Source organism: Centroberyx affinis, unplaced genomic scaffold (genome assembly GCF_046629955.1).
Source record: "Centroberyx affinis isolate AG114_WGS23_722 - 3 ecotype Tasmania unplaced genomic scaffold, CSIRO-AGI_Caff_v1 ptg005379l_1, whole genome shotgun sequence".
Lineage (NCBI taxonomy): Eukaryota > Metazoa > Chordata > Actinopteri > Beryciformes > Berycidae > Centroberyx > Centroberyx affinis.
Genome location: NW_027282687.1, coordinates 279120 through 289280, shown reverse-complemented (window position 1 = coordinate 289280; position 10161 = coordinate 279120). Strand labels below are relative to the sequence as shown.

The following is a 10161-nucleotide window of genomic DNA, read 5'->3' as shown; positions in this document are numbered from 1 at the left end:
TTTTTTTCTCAGAGCACATTCATAAACCCTTAGGTTGAAAATAATCTTACATAGCCTTACATACACTTGGACATGGAACAGTGTGGGCTGGCCAAGAATCTTGAAGTTTTAGGTTGGTTCAGATGATGGCAAGTTCATGAGATGTTTGTGTTAGTTTGGTTGGATGCATCATTATCAGATCCCGCAGAGCATGGCGAGATGTAGACGTTTCCTCGGAATATCGGAACAGAGTTGTGGTCAGTGCAAAGCCAGAAACGAGAGCAGAATGTGGAAGTAGCTCTCATGTCTCGACTGGAAGAACACTTGTTCTAACAATCAGACCCCGAGGACCCATGTTTGTCTTCATAGTGTTCAGATATTGTTCTGCTGCAAAGTTTAATCTCAGGAGGATTTGTAAACAATGTAGGAAACCGTGTGTGTGTGTGTGTGTGTGTGTTTGTGTGTGTATGTGTGAGTATGTGTAAGTGAGTAAGTGTGTGTGTGTGTGTGTGTGTGTGTGTGGATGTAGGCGGGTGAGTGAGTGTGCATGTGAGTATGTATGTATGTGTGTGTGTCTAAGTTTGTGTGTGTGTGTGTGTGTGTGTGTGTGTGTGTGTGTGAACACTGGCTTCTCCTCAGTGGAGCGTAGGTCTCTATACCGAGCTCCTAATTAGCGAGGGCAACCAGACTTTCCTAGAGCTACTTTCTTCATTTTTGATTCTGATACTTGTGCACTGCGTTTTTTGTAGTAAGGGCATATAAGGAGAAAGTATTTAAGTACCTTTTTTTTTCTGAAGAGAATGTAATCTGTGATACCAATTAACAAGAAACATATTACATCTATAATTGCTCTGCTCTCCATTAAGCAACCTTTGCCAAGTACAATTTTACAATATCAGGTGTGTAAAAAGTCGATCAACACATTCTGTGTGAAGTACAGCACTTTTTTCATCCTTCCCTCCTTCCGTCTTCCTTTGCTCAGTCATTGCTCTATGAATTGATTAATTTTCATTGGGGAAAATAGGCTGCAAAACTATGATGGCCTGTTTAGTCTAAGAAAATGAGAGTGGGTGCGATTCAGCTGAGATTCATCTGTAGTGTATGTTCAAGGAGACATTTTTAAACCTTTCTGGCCTATTTAAGCCCATAATATATCCTCCATAATATATAACCAGTTAAAACCAAGCACTTTATCTTTCTCAGTAATAGTGGGTCCAATTCAGACCTTAACTTAAGTGCCGCACAGTGGTTCTTAAGTCGATTAGAGTTAGAGAAAGAGATACGCGGCCACCTGTAAGACATGCCCTTGATGTGATGAACATGTAGGCCTGTCCGCCTTCACATTACGATATGCAGATTCTGACTTTGACTCGTGTAGTTTGGTACTGTACGTGACTTTCCTGAAACCCTGCAGTGTGTCTAGCGCTCCCACCACTGTCCTGATATAAAACAAGAAATCTGCTAATTAACTCCAAAACTAAAAAAACATAATATGACATGTTGAGTGACAAAACTTGAAGCAATAACGTAAAAATAGGAATACGCTTTTATGCATGGACTGTTTCCTCTCTCGCCTTATTCCCACAGTCATACAGATTCAGACACATGAGCTGCACAAGTCGATTTTTAAGGGATCATCAAAACCAACCAGACAAGAAACCATTTAATTGTGCTGACCTTAACAGATGCCCAGTGCAGACGGCGTTTGAGCACGGACATGGCTTGGATCATTGAGCGGAATGGAGAGATGTTTGGCAGAGCCAGATTGCTTGCTGGACATCCCTCCAGTGTTACTGCAGGTGACGCGCTCCCTTTCCATCCTGGCAACAGGTGCTGTGTCGAGGGGGCAAAAAATCTGTCGCAGCCTTGCGGCTGACAGGTGCCGTGTCGGACAGGGTGTCCAGGGATGTTGTGGGAATATCTCAATCCTCTGTCTGCCGCTGCCAAGAGCAGTTCTGAATAGTAATAACACATCAGAGAATATTCATATCTATATACTGATGCACGAAGATGCACAAGGACACTCTCCATCGAATTGTGGGCTCTCCCAACATTATCGTTGCCATTGACTGTACGCATGTGACCATCAGGCCACCGAGTGCACAAGAACAAATTTATAGGAATACCAAAAGACAACATTTCATGAGCTTTCAGTTGGTATATGATGCAGAATTGGTCATAACAATGTGTTTGCTCAAAGCTTCAATATAATGAGCAATGCAGTTATTGATTGGCTTGTTGGTGAGTTGATTGGAAGTTGTCATGATATAAAACTTATTTTTGAGATAGAAAAAAATGTATAATAATAATAATTTTATGTTTTTTTGTTGTTTTTTTACAGAAACAAGTGGTATATTAAAAGCAAAATGGACTCTCAGTAAAAAAAAACATCCACATTTAGAATAAATATTGATTATATAGTTAGTAATACAGAAAATGCTAATGGCCAACATATATTTACTAATTCGATTACACTTTCACTGCTTTAGGCTACAGGTTACTCATAACTGCAGTAAAGGTGTGTTTTGAAGAAATGCGCAGACACTGTAACATTAGTGTGCAAATAAATGTATTCAAATAAAATGATTCAGTTGTTCAGTTCTGTAAAGTGGATAGGAAGATGACAGGATTTCAGAAGTGGACTGCAGGTGAGAGGCTCATCTGCTTCTGTCTGGCAGGTCTGTTGGAGCAGCATCTCTGCTGTTGCAGCCATGTTGTCAGCAGATTTCTTGTTCTTCCCCAGGAATAGGCGGGATAGCCAAGAAAAGAAGCCATGCTTCTTCTTCTTTGGTTTGTAGACAGTCTGTCTTTGGCACTGGAACTCTGTGGTCCTGACCATAGGTGGTCCTGACCATAGGTGGTCCTGACCATAGGTTTGACCAGCTGGACTGGTGAAAGTGTCCTTTCCAGGGTCAGACCAGACAGATCCTTGGTGTCCTTTACAGTTTCAACCACAAGGCTTGGTGGAGATTTGACCTCAACCTGGATGGCTGGAGTCTGGGACTCCTAAAGCAGGTTGGTTGATCCTTCCTCAAGCAGGTGAATCAGGGTGTATTCAGCAAGAGAGACAGGGAGAGCCTCCTCTGAGGTGGAGTTATTGTCAGGTCCAGCAGAGAGGACAGTGACTTTTGTTCCCTCACAACATTCAGGTCGATGCAGGACAGTGACAGAGCTTTCAGCAGCAGCCTCAATCTGTGCACAAGGGCTGACCGTCTCTCTCTTGATGATAAAAGGACATTGTTCTTCCTCCTTCTCCAAGTCCTGGAGGAACAGCATCAGTTTAGAATCAGCTTTGACCATTGGCTCCCATTCATCAAGATGATCTTGAGTAGGGGCATGGTGTGCAGCGCAGGCAGCCATAAATGTAAACTCACTGATGAAGAAATATTCATGTGCTTTTCACCAAGTTCCTCCTCCTCCAGGAGGACAGAGAGGAACTGCATCAGGTGAGAATCATTGCTGACTAGTGGTTCCCATTTGTCCAGATGGTCCAGAGATGATCCATATTGTGGGGAGCAGTCAACTAGAAAATCTAGAGAGATGTGATGAAGCGTAGAGGAGCTCCTCACCAAATCCCTCCTTCTCCAAGCCAAAATGGGATTTGACCAGTGGCTCCCACTCATCCAGGCAGCCCAGAGTAGATCCACAGGGTGAGCAGCAGTCAGACAAAAATCCAGATGTGTCACCTGGGGGAGCATAAAGGTATCTCTTTCCAACTGCCTCCAGGTGGTAGTCATCGTTGAAACCAATGGAGGAGTGCTGAAGCAGCCTCAATCTCTCAATGATTTTGAAGTCATCAGTCATTGGCACCTCATGGGATGGAGCCTCAACATGCTGAGCTGGGTGGATGGATGCTCCAGCATTTCCTACAGCTGTGTCTTCGGTCATGAGAGGAAACTCTTTCTCTGTGAGAGGAAGGTCTCCTTTGTCCATATCCAAGAGAAGTTTGTATGCTGATGAAGCTGTGCTGGCTATTGGTTCCCATATATTAAGGCTCTCAAATCCACAAGCAGGTTTGGAGCCAAGACCAACAGCAGACTGAGGTGAAAGGTCACAGTCGAGCTCAGCAGGAACTCCAGAGAAACTAGAGGCTTCAGCATAAAGATAATGCTTCTTATTCAGGACTTTCGTAAACATGCAGTTGATGTTTCTATGGCAATCGTCATTAAGGGCATTGAGTTGAGCGACCATTTGCATGGATGCTGAAAGAAATACAATGACAACATCTTAATAATGAAATAACCATAAGGCCACCTGATGTAGCTTCATTCAAGGTCAACACGCTTCATCATAGCTTCATCTTATGCCTTTCATCATAGTTTTGTTTCAACAACAAATCTAACTGAATTTACAGTGTAAATCAAACTAAGGAAGAACTGGAAAATCCTTCAACACAAACAGTTTATCTTGATTGTCTCTTGTTTGTCTGTTCAGCAAAATCCTCTGTACTAACCTTTTCCTGTTAAATAATGAAAATATAAATACATGTGGCTTACCAAGATGGAAATCACTCTCCATGTTTTCCTTTCTAAAAGGTAGATATTGTTGATGTTTCTCCAAATGAATGCAACGTGAGTTTTCTTTCTCAATGTGCAGGTGAACACTGATCAGAGATGAAACTGTGAGTCTGTGTCTGTGTTCAGGTCAATCTGTCTTTATGACACTGACATTCTAAACTCTCTGAACTCTGCTGCATTGTGTCCAGCTGCATTGTGATTCATCAGATGAAGCTCAGGCCCCAGTAAAATTTAATGACAGAGATGTCTCACTTCGTACATGGTTTATAAACTAAACATGATTTAAAAAAAACCATAACTGAATATTTGGAATTTATATTAAGATACTGTATTTTTTATGTGGAAAACATCTATTTATTTGCTAATTCCTATTGCACTTTCACTGTTTTAAGCCACAAGTTAGCTCACTCTAATCTTACTACTACCTACTACTATTACTACTATATATTACTATTACCTATTACTACTACCTACTATCATCTGAGCGGATACTTTAGGAAAATAAAAAGAAAAGTTCAGGTCAGCTTTTCAGGTGTCGAATTTCTTTTTTCCAGAACAATCTGTGCATCAACCCATGTAGTTAATAGAAACATGGGTAGCACTTTACAATGGCCTTTTTCCAGTGCATGAGCCTTTAAGCACTGATAACATTTGTTTAGTCCCCCCTAATTACATTATTGTACCCTGTAATTATTTTTTAAGTATCCAGTAATTACAAAATCAGTTACAACATAACTACCTTATAAATCTCTCATAATTACAAAATTGTTACCCCTTAATTCCCGGACTCCTTGTTGTTATTTGATTTTGTCTTTTGTCTTTTGTCATGTCAATTCATGTCACAATGGCACGTTGCCATGTGCCATCATCCTAACGAAAACTGAATTAAAGGTATTGTATGTATGTATTTAAAAGCAATGCCTTAGCAGGAAGACATGAAAAAGGGAAAAGACCATGGCCTGATTTTCCACCATACCAATGGGAAAGACAAAGAAGCTAAGGGTTTGAATAAACCTTTGCACAGGAGAGACACGGCCAACATAATCAGCGCGCACATCGAACAGTCCAAGTCTGTAGAAACAGCTGTGGATCTCAATCTGCGTAAGAACCACAAAACTTTACGCAGTGCGAACAGTTGCCCAATGAGAAAAGTTGGCACCATTAGACAAAATGTCTCTTTTTTCCCCAAACGGCAAATGCCAAGCAAAGGGGGGGATGTGAGGATATGCTCTAAGCTCCGGTAGTATCACATTCTGTATCTACAAGACCCAGATATGAAAGGGTCTCTGAAGCATTACAACACACATCTTCCCATCTAAGCGCTGTGTGAAAGCCATCAAAGACGGAGACCTACAGGGAACCGCCCTTATCACTGTCACCAGACGTAACATAGTGTGCGATCTGATCTAACTGTCAGTGAGGATTGGTTTGAAACGGCACCGGTTGTCATTTGCTGCCACAGGGCCCCCGCTCTGCAGGAGATGAACTTGTAGCTAATAGAATTTGATCCGTCTAGGTAATCAAACAATTATAGTACATAACAAAATGAGCTATCTGATCGCTTTCAGTTCTTGTTTTGATATTAATGAGGAACAAATGGGATTGGATCTGGATTTGAATTTTTCGTGGGAGGGTTACCCCAGGAGACCTGCTAGTCAGATAGCATAATGAGTGTGCTGCCAGTTAAATATGTGCAGGTAGATTTATAGTTCTTTTCATGTAATATGATGAACAAAATCCACACGCTCTGACCTATGGCTCACAGCCCACGCACTCACAACAGCATAAAGCACAAACAAACGTTCACACACACAATACACATCATAAAACACCACTGCCATCTCCCCGTCATGCAAAAGTGAGGTCACCAAAATAAACTGTCACTTTACAAAATCTTCTGGGCTGTGACATTAGACAGTTGTTGCATAGAAAAGCTGTGTTAAGTGGCCTCAGAAAAGGATGATAGCCAACATGGCGTGACTTGTTCAGAAAGCTCTCCTTGTTCTGAGTCTGCAGTGTACTCTGAACATCTGCCCTGTGATGTACTGCCCTTCTCCTTCGCTCCCTCCCCGACTCTGACAGCAAGTTGTTCCCTTTTATGGACCCTCTTTTTCAAAAAGGCCCTCTGAAATGAGAGTGCAAGATCAAAACCAGCAGCTGAGTGCCTTCTCTCACACTCGATTTGCCCTCCCAAGGGGGGGTGGTGGGCTCGTCTCTCTCTCTCTCCTGAAGAGTTTGCTAACAGTTGGAGAGAGATTTAAGAGACTTTCTCTCTCCGTCTTGCCTGGGGGGCTAATTAGGAATAGGCGCAGGAGGGGAGAGATGGAGGGATGGAGGGAAGTAGAGGTGGAGGAGCACGGGGATGTTTCAATCAGGGTAATGGACCCCGACTGTGTGTGTGTGTGTGTGTGTGTGTGTCTGTGTGTGTGTGTGTGTGTGTGTGTGTGTAAAACGTACCAAGTGTTTCTTAGTGTGTTCCTTACAGCTAGTCCATGCGTGTCGCAGTGATGGTCAATCCAAGACTTTAGGTCCAAATGAATAGTTCCTGGCAGTAGGGTGGCTCAGTGGTTATCAATGTCTCATAACAACAGGGATGCAGGTTTAATTCTCGGCTTTTTCCCTATGGAGTTTGCATGTTCTCCTCGTGCTCAAGGGTGTTTCCTCTGGGTGCTCCAGTCAAGTCAGGTTGATTGGAGACTAAATTGCCTATAGGTGTGAATGTGAGTGTGGTTGTCTATCTGTGTTTAGCCCTGTGATGTTTCCCTGCCTTCAACCCTTCTACCCGTATTCTGGGATAGGCTAAGCGGATAAAGAAAACACATGAATGAACAGTCTCTCAGAAATAGATGGATGCATTTAACTGGACAAACTCCTATAAAATGGAAGTGGATTAAAGCTGCAAGAAGTGATTTTTCTGACCACTAGAGGGTGACAGAAACCGCAACACATTTGTAAATAACACACAGCAAAGCCACTACACTATGGAGGTCTACGAAGGACAAATGGAAGGATAAATGCTAATAGCTAAATGTACCTGTCTCGCTGGTTTACTAGTCTTTGCCAGATTTTTCTCCCGCTGAAGTTTACATGTCCCACAATGACAAGTGAAGAGGCAGGTAGCAAGTTTACTAGTTTAACAAGTTTACTTGCTCGCTTCAATGATTGCGCCATTACAAGATTTTTTTTCAGGAATGGGAGGGGGAGAGCGCTGCTTTTAAACAGCAAGGGAGGAGCAAAGCTAGTTTTTAAATGATGACAACAAGCTTTAGAAAAAAGATGAACACAGCAACAGTATTGGTTTATATCATTATGTCTCGATGAAACCTCCCCATAGCACACATTAGTTTCAGGATTGGTTATAAGGTCTGATAACGCTTATTGCAGGTTTAAAGTAAATGAAAAACTGAAGTAATTTTTTATTTTATTTTTTTTAAACCAAACTTAGCTATCCCAGATCCACATGCATACCTGTTAAGAAGTTCTCTTCACGGCAACAATTTCAATTGCTTACAAGGATCCAAGGTTCCAAAAAGCGACCCGTGCATTTGATCGGCTAAAGGATCTCGGCCTAAGCGTGGAGTTGTGACTGCTGGCGGTTTTCGGGGCTCGTTTTGTCGCGGCTGCGTTTGAGGGTTTCTCCTGAAGCCGCGGCAGGCTGGTGTGAGGAGCTGTGGGTGGAGGCGACGTGTCATTTGGTCCTCAGAGAGTGGTGGGCTCCATTAGAGGCAGCTGTGTGACCACTTTGTGTCACCTTCATCACTTCAGCCCCCCGAGATGCACTGAGTTTCAGCTGTTTCTCTTACCTCGCTCACGCCGCTATCTATCTCTCCTCCTTTCCTCGCTCTCTCTCTCTCTCTCTCTCTCTCTCTGTCTGTCTATTGTACTGCAAGGCAAACTCTCTCCCCTGATGATAGTTATTATTCTCCTATTACCCTCCATTTCTTGTCCTCTTTTCCTTTCCCTCTCTTTTTCTTTGTGCCTTTGCTTTTAGCGCTCTTTATAAACCCTTTCACCTCTTTCCTCGCCTCCACTTTCGTTTCCTGCTTAGCAATTTCCTCCTGCACTATCTTTGCATCTGTTTGCATCTATCTCCCTGTCACTGATATCTCTCTCTATCCATCTTCCTCTCTACATTCCTCTATCTCTCTTCTAATTGGGAGGCAGATGTTGACTCTGGCTGACTAATGTTTAGGCAGCAGATAGACCTCACCGGTGATCTCGATCCCCCCCCCCCCCCCCCACCCCATGTGAGCAAAAAGGCCAACAACATGCGTGCCTGTCACCAGTTAAATTTTCAGCTCCAGCAGTTTTGGTGGAAAAGCAATTAGGATTTGGAATTAGTTTTCAAATTACAGAGGAATTAAACAGGCTCAGAGGTTAACTCTTTCAGGCATGGCCACCCCTCTTTGGTCTGAGAGCGCACCATCATCATATTACCGAATCCTTATTGAAATGAACGATGGCAGAGTTCACATGTGATTCCCTACATCACCTCCTCTCCCTCCCCGTCGGACTGAAAGGTTGTTCATATATTGATGCTGTCCTCGGCGGAATAGCGGTAATTGTTTTTCTTCTCTCTGTCTTTCCTTGGTCTCTCTATCTTTTTTTTTTTTTTTTCCTTGCTGGGCAAAGTGACAAATCCTGCTTTGAAACTTAATGAAGTTTGAAATAGAATTCTAGGCTACAATTATCCTGTCGATGCAGGCTGTCACAGGAATGATGGTGCCATCTAGACCCAATTATTAGAGTCAGGCTGAGGAGACACCTGTAGCTGCTCAGACCCATAGGGGACCTCTGATCCTGCCTGCCTCAAATCCAGCAGCTCTCCTCTTTCGGCTGAGACAAGCACTTCAGTATATTTTTTTGTATATTACAGTATTTTGTTTATTTTTTACTTGCATGAATCATTTGGAAGGTGATGAGGCAAAACTTGACATAGTCTTACTCCTGCTGTACTCAAACAATGATGATTCTTGCCAACTAATTTTGATGGCTTCTGTAATAATTGCACACTGCTAGGTTAGCGCCTGCTCAGCATGACCACCACCCACCATCATGCCCAATGAGGCAGTCTGAGTTGTACCCGCTAACATGAAAACAGTGGGATCTCTGTTTCCATTAAATTTGAAATGCTACAGCAATTACAGCTTTCAAGTCTTTACAGTAGGAATCGCAGCTACCACTCTGTCTCCCTTTCACACCTATCTCTCTCTCCGATGTCCTTGTCCTCCTCCTCCTCCTCCTCTGTTTTTCACTACTTACACTGTCTTCGCATTCAAGCATGTTAGTGCTTCAACCCTCTCTTCTCTCTGTTGTCCTCCCTCCTGTGAGCTGACAGTCTGCTACTCTCTGCAGCAGCAGCAGCAGCAGCAGCAGCCTGTAAATGGCTGCCTGATGGAAAGTGACATTTTCCCAGAGCCCTGTGAGAGAGGCGAGGTGATCTCTCCCTTTTCCTGCACAGAGTGCTCCTAATTGCCTGGTCGCATTTGTGAGCCCGGCTGACAAGCTCGTGCAAATCAATAATTCTGCTCGGGGAAGATGGGGGGGACACGGGCCTTTCACCCCCGATACGTGCAGTGGACACACACACACACACTCACACAGACGCGCATACACATAAGCAGACACAGCCACAACCACACTCTGTTTTTCACTCTCACACACA

The 10161-nt window shown here is 43.3% G+C and overlaps 1 protein-coding gene across 1 annotated transcript in view; it reads left to right on the top strand.

Moving 5' to 3' along the window:
- Positions 1 to 7593: 7593 nt before the first annotated feature.
- Positions 7594 to 10161, top strand: part of LOC139667227 (cadherin-4-like) — a 29620-nt gene continuing 27052 nt past the window's right edge. Inside the window, exons 1-2 of the mRNA XM_071546658.1 lie at positions 7594 to 7612; positions 9835 to 9918. Of these exons, the coding sequence (XP_071402759.1) occupies positions 7594 to 7612; positions 9835 to 9918 (103 nt within the window). The remainder of the gene's footprint in view (positions 7613 to 9834; positions 9919 to 10161) is intronic.